This window comes from Squalius cephalus (genome assembly GCF_949319135.1).
Source record: "Squalius cephalus genome assembly, chromosome: 8".
Classification (NCBI taxonomy): domain Eukaryota; kingdom Metazoa; phylum Chordata; class Actinopteri; order Cypriniformes; family Leuciscidae; genus Squalius; species Squalius cephalus.
This window is the reverse complement of record NC_137129.1, coordinates 6,868,447-6,888,604: the sequence shown is the minus strand read 5'-3', so window position 1 is coordinate 6,888,604 and position 20,158 is coordinate 6,868,447. Positions and strand designations below refer to the sequence as shown.

At 38.6% G+C, this 20,158-nt stretch overlaps 1 protein-coding gene across 1 annotated transcript in view; it reads right to left on the bottom strand.

Moving 5' to 3' along the window:
- The window catches only part of adgrb2 (adhesion G protein-coupled receptor B2), a 298,540-nt gene that overhangs the window by 133,535 nt on the left and 144,847 nt on the right, over positions 1-20,158 (bottom strand). Inside the window, exons 3-5 of the mRNA XM_079878265.1 lie at positions 16,582-16,662; positions 14,650-14,835; positions 2,593-2,757 (exon numbers count right to left, since the gene is read on the bottom strand). Coding sequence (XP_079734391.1) covers positions 2,593-2,757; positions 14,650-14,835; positions 16,582-16,662 — 432 coding nt within the window. The remainder of the gene's footprint in view (positions 1-2,592; positions 2,758-14,649; positions 14,836-16,581; positions 16,663-20,158) is intronic.

Here is a 20,158-nt window from a genome sequence, read left to right as displayed (position 1 = left end):
GTTTTTAAAAGAAGTCTCTTCTGCTCACCAAGGCTGCATTTATATGATCCAAAATACATCAAAACTAGTAAAATTGTTAAATATTTTACTGTTTTCAATTTGCATATATTTTAAAATGCAATTTATTTCTGTGATCAAAGCTGAATTTTTAGCATCATTACTTTCAGAAATTTCAGAAATCATTCTAATATGCTGATTTGCTGCTCAAGAACCATATATTATTATTATTATCAATATTGAAAACAGTTGTGTACAAATTTTCCAGGGTTGAATACAAAGTTGAAAAGAACAGCATTTATCTGAAATAGAAATCTTATGTAACATTATACATGCCTTTACTGTCACTTTTGATAAATTGAACGTGCGCTTAATTAATAACTAATAATAAATACTCTAAAAAAATATTTTGGAAGAATAAATATTAAATAACACTGTCAGATTTAAAAAAAAAAAAATACATATGCTCTCTATTAACTTCTAAAAGATCCGTCTAACTTTTTTTTTCTTCAAGAAAACTTTCATAGAAAAATAAGTCCTAAAATGCATTGCTCTAACGAGCCAATTGAGTGCACTCTGAAAATCATCTGAGAAAACAACTTCCTATAAGCAAAACATTTAGAAACACTTTAATTAAACAAAATTTTAATGAGGACAATCAGCATATGCTACTTCAAAATAAAACAACTATCCCCTTACAAGACTACTCTACCATCTCTTATACGGTACCATCTCTTACCACATAAGCAAACATTAATTAAGAGGAGTAAATTACAAACACGGTCCGACGAATATGCTGGAATTGAAATTGCTCACACTTTGATCACGGAAAAGCAAACCATCACTGTAATCATAGACTCAAATAGAGCTGAAGTAATGCGGGAGAAAACACACCGATGTTTACAAGACATCCATTTAGATTCACAACAGCCAACCATCCTTTACAGTGACCCAGGACAAGGTATATTAAGTTGACTCATCCTGTGTTGACTTAAATTATATCAGTGGATTGCACGTCAGTTGACACCCATGGACGCAATTGAATATTAAGAGGGTGAAATGTATTTTACACATGGATGCCTCTTGGTAGGTGAGAACAGGTGGAAGATCTGCTCTCTGACAGGGTGTAATCACTGCCAGTCAAAAGCGCTCGGCAGGACTGGCCCAGCTGTTCATTTGTGCCTCCTCAAATACAAGACAATCACAGTGATTGGCTGTCACCCTTAACTCTTCAACTGTCAGACTAATGGAGGTCTTCAACTCCAGGTAGGAACAACTGTTCAAACTGAAAATGAATTGAAATGTACCAGACAAATGATTTATTGCTCATCTCATTGGGGTAATAACTAATTTTGGAGACGGATCCTGTTCGCCAAGACCGGAGCGGTGCTGTTGAAGAAACAACAAACCCCAGCAGGTGCGGACACGTGCGATTGGTTCATCCAGGATACCCATTAGCTTGAGCCGAGCCCCCATTTGAGTAGCACTTCAGCAAAAAACATGAATGATAATAATAAATAAATCTGGAGACTGGCATAATGAATGAATGAAATCTATAGGAAACTATGAGGCATGGCTGCAGAGAGAGAAAGCAGACAACACAGAGCTCGAGCGCCCTTCACACTGAGACAGAACAGAAGGGGTGAGAGAGACCGATGTGAAACAAGCAGACTGGGGTGAAGCTCAAGGCAGTGAGGATGGCACACAGGAAGGAAAGGGAAAGGTCAGACAGAAAAAGACATGCGAATAGAGAGACAAGAGAGGAGAAGATACACAACACAGAAAAAGGGTAAAGAATAGGGAAGCCAAAGGAGTCCAGAAGACAGAACACACTGGGTCTCATTCTCGAACTGTGTAAATGCAAAATTGTATGCATAAAACCTGTCATGATTTACAATTTGTTTTTGTTTTTTCTAAATTTGGGGGAAAAAATGACTTAAACCAAATAATAAAAATTATTATTATTATTAATATTTCCATAAAATAAACAAATTGATTGTTATACAATTACAATATAATATTATATTACAATATTATTATAGTATATTACAAATAAATGTGTGGATTGAATAACTAAATCATTCAAAACCCTGTAAATCATAAAGTGTATACTTACATTTTCCATTAAATTAAGGATAAAATCAACTCAAACCACATATACTCAACAACATTTAATAATAATCATAATAATAAATTATTTATAATTACATACAAACAACAAAACTGTTATAAGTATTTCTTCTTATTAATTATATTATATTATATTATATTATATTATATTATATTATACTTTCTTAAAAAAATCTAGTTTAAATGATCCTTAAACTATTATTATTATTATTATTATTATTATCTTATAAAAACAACATGCATTATAGTTCGATCTATAAAATGTTGCATGCAAACCTTTTCTGCATACATACAATAAGAACACAATACAATACAGTAATAAGAGCAATAATACAATAATAAGCACACCTACGCAATTAATGGTAAATGAGACCCACTGTGATAATAGGCAGAATGCACTTTAGAGTTGAAGTAGAGAAAAGAGAGAGTATATTGGCAGATGAGGAAATGGAGATTAGTACTAACCGGGGCACACAGCTATATTGCAGAGTTTGGTTTGCACCTCGGGCCCTCCACAGGCCTTGCTTCCATGCTGGGGGAGCACACAGATCCTGCTCCGGGTCCGAGAGCCTCGGCCACACGTGACTGAGCACAAGCTCCAGGAAGACCACTCCTCCCACAGCCCATGCACTGCAAACACCAACAAAACCACCAATGAGGATGAGGGAAGATGAAGGGAGGTGGGCCGAAGGGTCCTTCGGTCTCCAGAAGCGACCCAGAGGGGACACACAGAGGCGAAGCCCCGCCCACCTGAAGGATAAAACCCGGGAACGCCACCAACATGAGCCTCAACCGTTGGAGAGGAAGCCTTCAGATCAAGGGTTAAGGGCAGAGAAGGAAATGAAAATGAAACAGCATGTACAACATGAATGAGACGTCACTTATCTTGTAAGGAGCACCAAAGTGCAAAAGATCAAGGCATGGGTAGAGCACAAATAGATGAAATGCACCGTTTGATCATGAAACGTGTCCAATTGATTGTGTTCCTGCCGAGAGGATTTCAATGAAATTGTGTCCTTCAAGGATTCTTTGACTATCCCCCCAAAAAAAAGCGAAATGCATTTCGTTTTATGTTGAGAGACATTGAATAAGTATTCCGTAAATGTATTCTTAAACTCTTTTTAATAGACGTCATATGGAGATATGCATTCAGATTACGGCTCTGTTCCAAAACCCAGTGAGCTGCTTACGCAGGCAGAACCTTCTAAGGCAACATGAAACTGAACCTCATAAGTGAAGTTTTGATAGGCAGCAACTATGTGTGCCTACAAAATACAAAATTGGTACACAATCAATACATTATAAATCCTTCTTTTAAAACGTGTTTTTGTCTTACCCTGATTCACTATGGTAAGTCTATGATAAGTGTTTAGACCTGTCGGGATGGTTTTCGCGGGAAATTGTGTACATACATACGTCACTCCGGCTACTTTGATCTCGAAATGCCGGACAGAGGAGAGTCTGCTGGCAAAAAGAGAACGCGACAGAACTCGTAATAAAACAAGAACCAACATTGGCTTGGCTTTTTGGAGATGGCGAGAACTGAGGGATTTAATATGTTGTAACAACGACGCAGAGATGGTGTTTTTATTACTCAACAAGTGAGAAATGTATTTAATTGAACAGATAAATTGCCATGTAACTCTCTAACAGAGTTCATTGTAAAGCATCATCTATTGTGAAGGGTCATTTCACTGGAATGTATTTTCGAGGAAGTACCGTGTTTATTAATGGGTAAAACATCTTCAGCTTGAAATCCTTTCCATCTAAACTGGTTATATCTCTTAAGCCTAGTAATAAATGTTTTATGATCAGTAGCATAACCATATTCCGAAGCACGACCAAAACAATGTTCTTCAGTAAAATGCATGCAGTTTCGCTTTTTAACCACTAGAGGGTCAGACGTTACTTAGTGCACTTTTAATTCATTTTAAGTACTTGGTCACTTTTTACTTCACTATCGATTTCAATACAGTCTACGTGAGAGCAATAAAACAGGATGTTTTATGAAGTACATAGTGCACACAAATATACAGAGTGCACATAAGCAATCATTTAAATCTCAAAAATGATCGACAGATTTCCTTTAAATCGACAGATTACTTTAATAGGCACAACATAGCACATTCGGGGCCAATGGTTTTCAATCATTTAAAACAGCGTTTATCCACAATTAGTTTTAGTTATATATTTATTCATTTACTAAACTTCACAATTCTCTGTGATCACACTGAGAGTTCCTGTGGAATGGTCAGTTTAAAATGATTTAAATATGAAAACTTTGCTAGTCACAATGCATTCTGGGCACATATGCGATGCTGCCTTAGAAACTGGCTCAAACTAGGTATCGCAGAATTATGTACAGTATGAAACAGAATAATCCTCAATGATGAAGCTTACTAGGTTTCTAGTTACTAGGTTTTGGAACAGAATGTATGACTGTGGGCTTGATGAGATGTGAGGGTGAGAGTGTGAATGAACTTTGACAAACCCCTGCAGTGCGACAACAGTTAAAACAACCACAAAACAGCCGAGATGAATCCAACGGGATTCTTTCTGATACAGATCTTTGAAAGCGGAAGAGCGAACATCTTTACTAAGCCAACAAGGTAGTCAACATTTGATTCTCTGTGTTGCCAAAGAAAGAGGGAGAACATGCATCTTGAGGTGTGGAGTAACAGTGAAATCAGAAGATAAGACGTTAATATAAGACCCTATGAAAAACAGAAGAGGAGCAGGATGGAAGAGTGGGAGAGGTTGAAAAGAGTGACTCGGGTGAGGACAGAAAGAAAAAACGATCCTGACAGGGGATAGAAGGCAAGAGAATTGGCCAGGATTTGAGGAAAGGGGGGAAGAAAGAGTAAGTAAAAGAGACAGAAAAGGAGGTTTTGGAGGGGGCTTTTTGGAAAGAGCGAGGGAGAGATTGTAAGGCCTCCTCAGTGTAGAGCAGGGATGTACGGTGAATTATGCATGCTGATAAATAATTGATAACGCTCTGTAGTGCAAAACTCAAAGGAGCCATGGCTCAGCTGCACATACAGCATGAAGAAGAAAAAATCTTGTATGAAGCGAATGTGTGTGTGTGTGTGTGTGTGTGTGTGTGTGTGTGTGTGTGTGTGTGTGTGTGTGTGTGGCCTGTTAAACCCTACATTATGTCCTTGTGAGGGTATTTTTGGTCCCCATGAGGAAAAAAAGCTTATAGATGTGCTAAAGTGCAAAATTATAAAAAAGCTAAATGATGTTTTTTGAAAATGTAAAAATGCAGAAAGCTTTCTATGATGGGTATGTTTAGGTGTAGGGTTAGTATAAGGGATAAAATATACTCTCAGAGAGAGAGAGAGAGAGAGAGAGAGGAACTTGGACAAAAGTCCTCTTCGGCATATCGAATAAGACAACGGGTAACAAAAAATACATTTATGCATTTTTAAGTCTAGTTACCTTCTACCATTTATAAAAATCACTTTCTACACTGACAAAATAAAATAAAAATAAAAATTGGATTTAATTTGGAACCATTTTCACTCAGAAATTGCTAATACATTTCACAAACAATTACGAAGAAATGGCAAGTGACATTAAACTGAAATTGTTTTTTCTTGTAAAACCTATTCCAATAATCTTCCTAAAAATCATTTAACAGAGTACTGTTAGAGGCCCGGGCTCTGATAAGGTTGCAGAAAAATATGTAAAAATGCAAATAACAATCATAGTAAGTGATCAGAGGGTGTTTGAAATAACTTTGTTCTGTGATCCGATGAAGCAGAACATATTTTATAGCACTACAGTATATACAGTAATAAAGGCTATTTCGATTAGAATTGCATTATAAATACCTATTATAAATACACATTATAAATATATTCATTTATTTATTTTCCCTCAGTAGATATATTCTAAAGGGCTCATATTTCCTATTAAAGGCATGCATTTCAATTTTGCATATATCCTGACAAAAAATTACTGTCACTATAAGACCGTTATGAGGAAAAACTGAATATCACGACTTTGATCTTTGTAATGATCTATAGTTTGTCAAGATTAAATAAAGACCTTTTACCCTTATGCTTCAAATAAAATAATAATAGAAAAATGTCTCAATGTCTCAGAGGTCTCATTTGCTATAAGTTACAATCGGTCACAAAAACTGTGTTGTATGACAGTGCTAACTTTAAACCTGGCACAATTGAATTGGAGGCACTAATTATGATATGTGAGAGCTATAGTGGAGGGGATTTTCAACAAGAGATGACATACAAAAAGTGTTTTTATTGGAGCTTGACAGCCTTTAGAAAGAAAATAAGATTTGGATGAGTAAAAGCCCATGTGAGTAAACATTAAATAAGCTTTCAACTTTCCCATAGCTAGCAAGTCACCGGAAGTCTATTCTTGCCTTGACTTCCAAACATTCTGGTAGTTTTGGCCTGTTGAGATGATGTAAAGGTTGAAACGCGAGGGTAGGATAACGCCACTGATTGTGTGTGGCATGGGGAGAGGCTGAATACTAGGCTGATGTGCCCGCAGTGCTCATTGCCTCTATAGACCACATTATGTACTGCAGTATCCATCAAATCACTGTCTGTGCAGACTCATGCAGAGACCCAGAGCCCGTCTATCCGCTCCCCACAGGGGATGCCAATTCCTCCTACGAGAAATGTAAAAACAGGTACATACTGACCACCAGATCACATACTCAGGGGGAAAGAAAAACAAACAAAAAGCAGTAAGGTTTGACGTTGAAAGGTAGAGAAGGAGTCTCTATAATAAATCATAAATAAACAGGCACAGAAAGAGATGTTGTGAACCGGGCATGCAGGGCAGACAGCAATCCTCAAACCAATAGATCAATGTCCCCTCTGAGCATTTACAACACCAGCAAAACCCGTCTCTGCAGGCTGAAGGCATTGTTCAGTATTGTTTACATGTCGTAAATATTATTTATATCAGCTAAGGCCAACAGCAACAGCGTCTGCAGATATAACTGATGCAGTTACCCTTTAAAAAGCTGCGATGAATGAGCTATCCTTCGATCCCTGTAGTCTGATGCGTCACTAGATTTACAGGGCAAAAACAAATGCATAGCACCACCTGTTGGTTAACTGATGCAATTGCCCCTTTTGCCCTAAGATTAAATGAATAGAGTGGTTCTCACTTGATTGTTCTTCAGGATCCGACGCAGATTTGATATTGCATATCACATGTTGACTCAATACAGTGAGATAGAAAACAAAAAATTTTTCTCATAAATTTCAATGATTTCATCCTCATGTCATCCAAACTGATCATGTTGGCTTCTGTTTAATGTGGCTGCTTCTACTAAGTGACAGAGGAATTGATGGCAAAATGGCACAGAGTTTGATTGGACCCCAAACCTTGGCGTTGAAAGCAAAAGCATTTTCTCCACATTTTTAAAACTTGTTTTTTTTTATTTTACAAGGCTAAATATACACTATTTTATGGTCATTTGCATTTAGCACTAAATTCATGCAAAAAAAGAAATTATATAATTCCACTAGAGAAAGACTTTATTTTATCTTGCACTTTATTTTGACAATACACTTTAGACATTCTACTAATTTAAGTAACTCTGCAACTACATGTCAACTAACTCTTGTTAGAGTACTAGTAGACTGCTATGTTATGGTTATGGGTGGTGGGGTTCGGGTTTGTAGTTGACGTAGTTGCAAAGTTACTTATTGTCAGTAGAATGTCTGTTGGGAAGCATCAAAATAAAGTGTAAGCAGATATTAAGCAGATAGTTTACTAACATACTGAGAGTAGTTGCAAAGTTACTTATAGTTAGTAGAAGTCTAAAGTGGACTATGATCATTGACCTAAAGTGTTACAGAGAAAGATGTTTACGGCATATGTTGTCAAGCATAATGCACAAAAGTTGCACCAGAATGAACAATAATGTAATTGTTGCATTGGAAATGAAAGCCTTAGCGTAAGTTCTGCCAGGAAGACTCAATTATTACGTCACTTATTACCTTCTCATCTAACCAATCGTGTTCTAATACTTGTAGTATAAAATATCGTTTCGCAGATATAGAGTTGCAGATGCTGAAGCCTACATTCCCCTCCATCCTCCCCACCTCCACCAGGATGGTTCCTTCCCCTCCATCCTCCCACCTCCACCAGGATGGTTCCTTCCCCTCCATCCTCCCCACCACCACCAGGATGGTCCCTTCCCCTCCATCCTCCCTACCTCCACCAGGTTCCTTCCCCTCCACCCTCCCCACCTCCACCAGGGTGGTCCCTTTCCCTCCATCCTCCCACCTCCACCAGGATGGTGCCTTCCTCTCCATCCTCCCCACCACCACCAGGATGGTCCCTTCCCCTCCATCCTCCCTACCTCGACCAGGTTCCTTCCCCTCCATCCTCCCCACCTCCACCAGGATGGTTCCTTCCCCTCCATCCTCCCCACCTCCACCAGGGTGGTTCCTTCCCCTCCATCCTCCCACCTCCACCAGGATGGTTCCTTCCTCTCCATCCTCGCCACCACCACCAGGATGGTCCCTTCCCCTCCATCCTCCCTACCTCCACCAGGTTCCTTCCCCTCCATCCTCCCCACCTCCACCAGGGTGGTCCCTTCCCCTCCATCCTCCCACCTCCACTAGGATGGTCCCTTCCCCTCCATCCTCCCCCCCTCCATCATCCCCACCACCACCAGGATGGTTCCTTCCCCTCCATCATCTCCACCACCACCAGGATGGTTGCTTCCCCTCCATCCTCCCCACCTCCACCAGGATGGTCCCTTCCAATACCTCCCAGGGAGTCGGCTGCGCCCCTGCCTTCGTCTTCAGGCAGGAAATGCAGAATTCGTACCCTCGGATTGCGAGCTACGGACGGGGCCTACGCCAAATAACTTTATATCATAAAACTTGCTTGCTGGGCTGTTAATAAATGCACACTCGTTACGTTATTTTGCCTCCCGAGTCTTTCTGGTAGAACTGTTTGTTCTCATATGAGCATCCACATCATCTATAATCCTGCACAAAAAGCATTAATATGCTGCTTTATTTATTTCAGTATTCCATTAAATTTCACAAAGGACTCCCAGCTTTAAAAACATTATGAGGCTCTAAAGACGCCACAAAAGGATTGAGAGCAAAAACAACAATCTAAAGTGCCAGTAAAAGAAAAAAAAAAAACATCATCCTCCAAAAGTTTACTTAAACATGGCTCTCCCATTTAAATCTAGGTCTCATGAGCCATTTAACCTGTCTGAGATAATTGCATCAGATTTCATTCATCAATAGAGCCGTGAGCTTTGAAAAGTGTTTCTTCATTAAAGTGGAGCAGATTGAGTTTGGTCTAACACTGCTCTGCTCTACTGCCCAGACACAATGACACACAGAAGCGATAGACATATCCTCAAAAGCATTGAGAGGAATTTCTTAAGGCTATCATGAAAAGATTCATTTAGATTTTGGCTTACATTGGGACCAAGGTTTTAGTATTGCAGATAACTTGAGATATTGCCATGGAAACCTTTTGACTGATATCTTAGCCTTTATTTGAACAGGGATTGAAAAAAAAAAAAATCTTTCATGTTGGTTACAGGGGAGGCCGAGGCTAATTGTCACAAAGGCTATATCTAAGTAATTTTATTAATTTGATTAATATTTTATTAATTAAATTCTGTAGCAATGACTTTTGTATGTATCAAACATTTAATTTGTTTAGTGTGTGTGTGTGTGTGTGTGTGTGTGTGTGTGTGTGTGTGTGTGTGTGTGTGTGTGTGTGTGTGTGTGTGTGTGTGTGTGTGTGTGTGTCAGACATCCAAACTAAAATTATAACATTTATTTATTTTAGCTGTTGGGTAACAAATGAACAAAAAGTTAAACAACACATTCAAACTTTGTTTGTTTTTTATTTTTATTTTTTTATAAAAGTAGATTTTAACAGATTTTTTTTAAACTATTATCTCAGGACAAGTGTGTTTGTCAAGCTGGGTTTGTCACATGTTTTAAATATTATAATGTTGATTAATGTATTTGTTGGCCAAAAAAAGATATTTGTAACTTTTACTAGATTACTCTTTTCATTAAAGGCACACTATGCAAGATTTGTATCTTAAAATAACAGCTTCGATATCATTCGATGGAAATGCTTCTATGAAAGACATGCATTTCAGATGTCGACGAAGAAAAAGAAAGAAAGTGCGGTCGGAAGAGTGCAGAGAGGTATTTACGACAGTAACGTTAAATACAAGTACTCCACAGTGACTCTAGGGGTCGCTGTTTGAGAAAAGCTGAAACTGCATAGTGCGCCTTTAATAGTTTTTTGTTTCTTAATTGTTTAGCTGTTAAAGGGACCATTTACCCAACACAAAAAAATATTTTTATGTGCTTCGGCTGTTAATTTGAAACATGAAAACGTGATTTAAAGTCAAGATTTTAAAAAACAATACCGTTATCGTCTCTGTGTAAACTACAAAAACACAAATTTGTGAAAAGAGTGACGTCATGCGCATGTGTATTACGTATTCAATCTATAGGTATATATAACACTGTTTGTAGTCGTCTTCATGGATCCATGTAAACAGGGGTCAACTTGACAACTTTGTCGCCAGTACGCGAAAAACGCAGTACATCGTTGTCATGTAAACACCCTAATTTGTGTTTATTGGCAGCTTCCACTGTGACAACTTACCCCATGTATTGTAAAAACACGTCACGCTATACAAAAGGTCAACTGTGTTCCAATGAAAAGTTTCATTTTTCTTCCAAAAGTCTGATAACTAGCCACTGTCTCCCTTATTTTCCTCTTATGAGATGGATTGTGAGACACATTAAATAGAAATACAATGTCATGATAAAACAAAATGCACATTTTACATGGTAAAACATTCCTGGCCTTTCCTGAGAAAGCAACAGAGAACAAATTTCAAGAATTTGCTATGTTAATTCCGATGGAAACAGCTATCGATGGCTTTTGTCCACAAATTAAACTGAGCTCTAGATTGGGATTAGCTAATGAGCAAACAGAGAGCAATTTCAGACTGCAGCCGGAATTGCTGTTATTTTAAAAGAACCCATTTTATTTGAAGGCTGTGCTTGATCAATTTTGAATAATAACTCTCCTCCAAACTAAATAAACCTAGCCATAATTGCTTTCGCAAATCAATTAGGTTTGTTTGAACGCGAGCCAAAAGGAGGACCAAGGGACTTCCATTGAGCGTTAAAGCTACGCTAGCTCAGGCTAATCTCAAAGACACTCGGTCCCTTTCCGCCAGTGCGCATCCCACTTCCCGCGGAGTGAAAGTAATCTATGAACACATGCGCACACATACACACACACACATGCGGCTCTGCTCCGATTAACATTGTCTTTCTCTGCCAATTTTTGTATCCCTTTAGTAAATATAGTGCGTGCCTGTTTATGTTGTCAGCATAAATAGTATAAAATGCTCAGAAAAAACTCAACAGCGAGCATCTTGTGTTCTTATTCCCGACCGCCTTGTTTCCTTTTTATTGACGGATTGTTCGCTATAATCAGCTTTTCTGTCTTAAGCATCAAAAATCTATGCAATCCGAACGTTTGCCTGTCTAAACGTAATGTCGGTCACTCATATCTGGGCTTCATCGATCGCTGCTCAGAATCAATCCTCGGCAAGCAGATATTTCCAGGAGAAATCCTTCACTTTGATTCTCTCCAGGCTTGCCTGCTCGGTTGAGATCATCTGCTGCTGTCCTTAAATCACGTCCTAAAGTGCTGATCCGCACACTTGTGCTGAACATGTCAACCATCTCATCAAAGCCCCGACGCTGAATATCAGAACTCACGCTGAATGCACAAGTGAGAGGTAAATTGAGTTACCCTGTTTTACATAAATATAGAATTAACACATAAAAGGACTTACACAGCACAGCTGATGATCTGCAACAAAGGGCACTCTGTCTATGCCTTGTAAGCATGAAGATTTGCATCCACTACTCAGCGTTTAAACACAAAGTTTAATCGTTCAAAAGGCTCCAGGTCATATTATTTAGGCTGACTGGGGTTAATACTATGACCATATATTTAATCATTTCATCCATCTCCACAACAATACAACTGTTGAGGGAAAACGGACAGGTTTGTGGACTGGGAAAGGTCTTAAGCCATACTTAAGCAATAAGATATGAAATGCTAATTATATACTGTAAACTACTGTTCAAAGGTCTGTGGCCACATGTTTTTGAAAGTCTCTTATGCTCACCAAGGTTGCATTTATTTGATCAAATATGTATTAAAAAGCTATATTGTGAGATATTATTCAAATTTAAAATAACTGTTTTCTATTTTTTTAATATATGTTAAAATGTATTTTATTCCTGTGACGACAAAGCTGAATTTTCAGCATCTTTACTCCAGTCTTCAGTGTCACAACATGATCCTTCAGAAATCATTATACATTTGCTATTATTATCAGTGTTGAAACATTGTTGCTTAATATTTTGGTGGAAACTTAGATTAAAAAAAAAAAAAATGTTCTGTTTAAATGAACAGCTTTTATTTGGAATATACATCTTTTTGTAACATTATAAATGCCTTCACTGTCACTTTTGATCAACTCAAACGCATCCTTGCTGAATAATAAATAAAAACAAAATCGTAAAAAATATCCTGACCCCAAACATTTTGTACAGTAGTTTACTTTCATGTTAATGGTTGGTAATTGACACTAAATGGGGGATGCAATTTTATCTCCTCTTAATTTAGCTTTTTTTAGTTTTATTTCTTATGTCAGCAGGCAGTTGTAGGGTTGAAAATAATCCAAGATATTTGAAACGAACAAAGACATTTGCTTTACTGTTTTCCACCCCCCTTTTTCTACCACAAGGACCATTTGTAGTTCCCAAAGGCACAGAGGAGGTACATGCTGGGTCTGATAGTGATAAAGGCCTGTAGGGCAAGATGTTTGTACTTTGGGGGTCTGATTGTCTGATTGGTCAGTTTGAATGTCTCACAGTTGGGTTAAAGTCACATGGTCAGGAAAGGATAAAACAAGATTGAAACTGTTGCTCTGTCTCTTTTATGCTCTGGCTCTCTAATTCTCTGGGTCCATTTCTTGGGACTCTCTCTCTCTCTCTCTCTCTCTCTCTCTCTCTCTCTCTCTCTCTCTCTCTCTCTCTCTCTCTCTCTCTCTCTCTCTCTCTCTCTCTCTCTCTCTCTCTCTCTCTCTCTCTCTCTCTCTCTCTCTCTCTCTCTCTCTCTCTCTCTCTCTCTCTCTCTGGTAACATATATGCTGGGTAAGATTAATGGTATAAGTTATCATCATCTCATACATCTATTTTGTAACTATTTTAAGTGTAACCATAACCATATTTTGTCATTAAACCTTTTCAATTACAAATAATGTGCTAAATAGTTTTGATTTGGTATTGACTTTGAAGTGCTACATATTGCAATACATTATTGTCACTCTCTATAGCAACGCTCTCCCACATATTAAGATATTGTAACTGCGCGTATTTCCGTCATTGGTATAAGTGGCAGTGGGTGGAATAGACAAGAAATGTACAGTTTTCTACCATCTTGCGAATAACATTTCTTTAGTCATTCAGCAGTCTTGCAGACTGAACCACTGCAGGAAATCCACCCTTCCACAGTGCAAAATAATGTGTGCAAATTGTACTGTCAACATTCACGATTACAGCTTATGAACAATTGCAAAGATCATTTAATTGACACATCCTGAACTCTAGAGAAAATCCCACTCATAAAGCCAACCTATTTCTGTCTTTTACTCATAAATACAGTGTCTTCTTCAGTTCCTAAATGAATCCATATTATTGAACAAATCGACTGAATGAATGATTCAATGACTCACTCACTCACAAGGACAGTCACCTGTCGTCACCTACTGGCGAATCGATGTAACCTGCAGAAAGAGTCACTGAAACCCCCCCCACCACTAACACACAGACAGACAGTCTGTCTGGAACAAACACATACAAGCTACGTGATACAAACAGTGAAGAGTCCATGTTGTATAATGTGGATTTTAGCACCCCTTGAATGCTGAACTGACCAATCAGCATCCAGGACTGTAAATGTCCATTTAATAGTGTTTTTTTGTTTTGTTTTTTACATGCTGATATTCATTCAGGTGCAGACGTGCAAACAGAAATGCCAGTGAGACCTGCACTGATCTTGCCTGCATCTCACCAAACTCAAGTGCACTCAAGGACATGGACGAAAAATACTAAAAGACTTGGTTGATATCAATGCAGTACAACAGTGCCCATTGTACTCAATACCACAATAGATACTAAACAGAAATGCAGTGTGTGTGGGTGGGTGATGCACATGTATTTTAAGCATGCAGTGTAGCATGCAGTAGTATGTGTGTGCAGTGCAAAAGGAATAATATTAACCAAAATGTCTAAAAATATCAGATTCCTCGCATGCGTCGGCCAGTATTTACTAACAAAGCAAACATTCCACTACGGTTTAATTATGTTTGACCTTGTCATGCAGTGTGAGGAAGTGTAAATGTGTAGAGGGACGTCCAGGAGCATGGGGGTACTCTACCTGCTTGATGCTGCGGCTCACCTGGGCAGGTGGCAGTGTTGTTGCACAGTCGGTTTTCCCTCAGCGGGCCACTGCAGAGGGTCCCGTACGGAGAGGAAACACACGAACGAGAACGAACCTGCCAACCTTGCCCACATGTCAGTGAACACACGCTCCACTGAGACCACTCCTCCGCTGCCGGGTCACCTACAAAACACGAGATGGAGAGAAAAGCAAAATCTTGAAATTCCTGACACAGACAGAAAGCAAAGACTTTAAGAAAGTAAAAAAAAAACAAGGTCGACGTTAGTCCAGGGTTATGCTCCATTGCCACCTTCAATAAACTAGAAAAGCATTTCCAAATATTCACAAAAAACCTCATAAAAATCCTTTTGAGGTCTTCAGCAGCTTAAGGTCTACTAAAAGGTGTTGCAAGGTCGGTGGCAGCCGTATTTGAATGTGACGGGTGGGAATATGTCAGTCTTTTTTTTTTTTTAAAGCTGCGTCCTTGGATAGAGGCAACATCACAAAATGAATGGGCAAATCAAATTAATTGCACGTCTTGTAATCGCATTACATCTTCATTTGCATGTGATGAGTCAGAGCTTAGCCTTATTTGCGGAGCGGATGGGGGGAGAATAGAGGGTGGCTGATGGGGACAGGGATGCCGTCGGGAGTTTACGCACATACGTTTTCTGTCACAGAGATGGATGCTGAAAAGAGGAAAAGGTGGGATGACACTTACTTCAAGATGAGAACATTCACATACTTTATAAAATGTTTATTTAAAAACAAAAAACATAGATTATTATAGTATTTTATATAATATAATATTTTTATATTACTTTTAATTTATAACACATTTTACAATATATTATTTATATTTATTTAAAATATGTCAGATTCTTTTCTATTATATTTATACTTTTATACACATATACTACCACTCAAACATTCGGGTTAAGCAAGATTTTTTGTTTTTAATTTAAATAACTCTCTTATGCTCAAAATACAGTAAAAACAGTTATATTATGAAATATTATTTCAACTTGAAATAGCTGATTTCTGTTTTAATATGTTTTAAAATGTAATTTATTCCTTTGATGACAAATCTGAATTGTCAGCATCATTACTCCAGTCGTCAGTGTCACATGATCCTTCAGAAATCATTCTAATAGGCTGATTTAGTTCTCAAGAAATGTTTCTTATTATTATCAATGCTGAAAACAGTTGTGGTGCTTATTATTTTTGTGGAATCTGTGATTCTTTGTTGAATAGAAAGTTCCCTTTTCTCTTGAATAACACCAAAGCGCTGTCCATGGTGCTGAAATGCAATTCGGCTAAACAATGACTTGCGAAACAATAATGTGATTATTTCCAATAATAAGAGTAAGGACTTCATCACAGTAAGATGTTTACATGACACAAACAAACCTCTTTACTCCTGTTTACATGCAATTTCTTTATTTTGATAACTCAAATTGTGGTTATTTTTACCGCCATTATTAACATACCCCAATGCACAGCACAAACGATGAATTCACATTCAGTAGGTGTGTTACTGGCCACTATACTTACAACAAATGCAAAACACATTTCTGTATTGGATTTTTTTCGACACCTGTTTTCGACCATCAATATACTGCATTATATTCATGTCGCACAATGTTGTCAACATAAGTTTAATCAGCAACCCAAAAATGCGATGCCTTCTTTACCGCTATGTTTAAGAATCTGCGCATACGTCAGAAGAACATGAACACTTTGGTCAGAGTGGAATATTGAAGTGTTTACATGCATGTTTATTGCGTTTAAAATTAGCATACGCCACGTTTTACTATGATTATGGTCCTGACCTTAACTGCATTTGATCAAACTATTGTGTTTACATGAGGTAAAGTTGTATTATGAGGGAGCATGCAAACGTAGTTATTGACAGTAGATGGGATTCACCTGTCTGGGCCTGGAACACACCCGGCTGGTCAGCTGATCGCGGCCTTTGCGTCTTCACCTTCTGCTCATCATCGTCAGGTTCTGGACACACACACAAATACATTCATGAATAAAAATCATTTCAACCATGACAACTCTCCGAATAGTTTTAGCATGTCATTGAATATGGCGATATATTTGGTCTTGGCGGACTAGATAGTTGTACATGAATTTTGAACAATCCCGTTCTTGTCTTAGGACTTTGATGAACTTTTTTGATCCACTTCAAATGTTGACTACTGTATATATATATATATATATATATATATATATATATATACATACATGAATATGAATATGAACCATAAACATGTGGTCACCACTGTGCATATATCGGCTATTTTATAAGCTTCAAATGTGGCTCATCCCATCATCCAATGGGGTGCAATCATCCAATTTTAGAGTGGAAAGCATCCATAAAATCCAGTTAGAAAATGCTGCTACACGATGCACTCTTTATTAGTATGGAACTGATGCATACGGTTGTACAATCACAAATGCTAAAGCTCACACATACTATTAGCGCTGTTTTACATTTGCACAATAATGTTAGACATCTCTGCAGGAGCTTCCTGTTGCCCTTGAATTAAATGTAAATCTCTCCATTGTGTGAGGAACATTTTAAGTTTGCTTCTGCAAACCTCCTCTTGTAGCAGCTCCTGAGAAAACCTACATAAGCCAACAGAGACCTGCCACCAAAGTGCTTTCTATATCTGGCCTGGTCCTCGGGCACATGAAAATCCCTCATAATGTGAACACACACTCATGAGAGCATATATTTCTACTCCTCGCTCAGATGAGGCTACCTGCCCCCCCAAAAAGTGAAGTTTAGTGGAAAGTGGATAATTCCCTGTCTACTTTGCTGAATGTAAGTCTTTAAATGAGCAGTATGTAGTGCCAAAGGTCCCTAAACAAACCAAATTAATCCCAGGGATTAATTTTCTTTGACACCTGAATCTAAAATAGGAATGTTTTTTTTTTTATAATGTATTTATTCATGAGTGTTATTCTTTGTTTTTTGGAAAGAACAAACCTCACCTTTGTACCCTTGTTCAATCTAAGGCTGATTAAAGTGTAAGTTGCAGGTTAACCACCACAGCCAATTAATGTGTAAATTAAAGTGCTCTATATGTATATATTTAATTATTTCTGTCTTAAAATGTGTTAAAATGACATTTATTGGGGTTTCTTCGAAGGTAGCGTGTTTTTTCAGTTACTGGGTGATGACGTCACAAGAGGAACTCGCAACCCATACTCTGCTAGATTCTTACAGTATTATGGCTATTTGGAGAACGACTGAGGATGTGGGAAACCATCAAATTCTTTATGGACCACAGCCCTACAATTTTTAACCGGTCAGGTGTGAGAGAGGGGAGCCATGGCACTCAAAGAGTTATTAATGCTTGGTGTGAGGAGAATGAGTGGAGGGTTGGCCAGGTGTCCTGGTGAGTAACGTTAGCTACGTTAGAGCTCGTCTAGCCTGGTGCAAACTTAACCCGGATAATATAACGGAACAAGCAAGTCTTTTCAAAATATTGCCGTCATGTAGAATAGCAAGGAGGGACAACGACTGAAGACATTATTTACTTACAGTAAGTCAGTCCAAATCAGAGCTGTAACGTTAGAGATGCACACACTGCACAGGCATCAATCGCTAGTCTCATCGACGCCTCAAATGTAATACCCTTCCTCAATCCACGCGTTATCAATTTCTCACGATTTAATTAGCGATGTTTATTGTCAGAAAAGAAAAAGAGAGATCGATGTCCCCATCACTGTGTTTGTGTGGGCTATGCCACCCAGTTGAATCAGCAGTGGAGAGTACGTGCTGCCGTGAGGTAAACGCGTTTTGGAGTTTAGTGGAACAGCTCGACCTGCGACCGGCTGATCTGACGTGCCTGAACCCGTTTGTTTTGCGAATAGCTTATTCTCATTTCAGGCAGGATCATGGTCCCCTTGAAGTCAGCACACACGAGTATGTTTACAATTGAGTTATTTTATCCATTTTTTTTTTTTTTATCAAATAAAACCAAGCGGCAACCTCCCCGTCTCTCTCTTGAAACCAACGCGGAAGTGAGTTAAACTGCAATTCGTTGACTGGCCGCTTGAGGCTGGTGTCAAAAGTGAGTCAAATCTGTATCTCCCCCATGTTAAAATGCCAGATTTTACAGCAGAAAAAAAAACGTGTTTACAGCCTAGTGTCTGTATGTGATTTGGTCTATACAGCTAATTTTGCCCTTCATAACAACTGTGAGGGGGGTGAATTTTTTTATTACTCATCCGTTTAGTTGATTAATATTTAAAGTTCTGCATAATTAAGGGAGGATGGATGGTGGATTCCCGCTGATGTCAATGCTAGTCGTTTGTCTTCTGTTAGCCGCGTCTCTTCACCTTGCCATCTCTGCAGTGTTTGTGCTTTTTTCGGGATTATTTCATACAATTTAATACACCCATTACTTAGCCCACGGCTTTGGATTCCGTCGTTGTCGTCGAGTATCGTTCGAGAGAACAACCAGCGCTGTATTTCAGTTGTTTTCCTCTGTGAACATGCACTAATGGATGTCTGACAATTTCGCTGCTTTTTGGAGTTTTCAGATTTAAAAACGTCTATAGATATAAAGGCTCGTTCGTTCTGCTCTCACGGAACAGATTTTTATATGCTTATGTTCCGTCAGATGAAATCCTGCAGGTGTCAGCGCTTTCTCCGTCCATGCAATAAATCCTTGAATGAGCGCGGATTTCTAGCGCATTTACTTGAACTTCATAGGTAATATATCTATGGTTTAACCCATTTGAGAGGCGGACAAAATCAGAATTTAAAATGGACTGAATATAAGCTCTCTACGAACTTGACGAGCGATGCCGCGCTGACGGACTATAAAAAAAGAGTGACTGACATGTAACTGTTATGCACATAAATCACTGTCACACACACTCTCTCAGAGTAATAGTTACTGCATAATACATTTTCAACTAGCAGAATAGTACAGAATCAAGATACACAGTCTCACTTGTAGCCATGTCTTTTAACTATTATAATATTTAGAAGGGCAAAAACAGGAACTTTTAATTGGCTTTACATCATCAACTGTCACTTTAGCGCGAGGCCCTGTGCAGTCGCAGACTTGGCACTTTCCATAGGGTACTTTCAGTAGCATATAGCATTACCTCCCAAGCCTGAGCTAACTTGATCACGTCGAGCGGTGAGCCGCGAGAGTGCCAGGCTCCTCCAGCTCCACTCACGCCCTGCCTCTTTGCCCATTTTCTGTTATCCGGGAGTGACGCAAGGTGACGCGAGGCCAAGATGGCGACGGCCGACTCCGCCCACTTTAGGCTTCAAAAATGCTCTTCAGAAACCTACGGGTGACGTCACGGACACTACGTCCATATTTTTTTACAGTCTATGAATAAAACATACAACCAACTTTTCTGAAGTTATGTAAGGCATCTATAGCTGCTAGCGTACGGTAACTCTACTAGTGAGTTCCTCTTATGACGTCACACCCCATCTAGTGGAAGGGAGCGGGAGCGGTTAAAA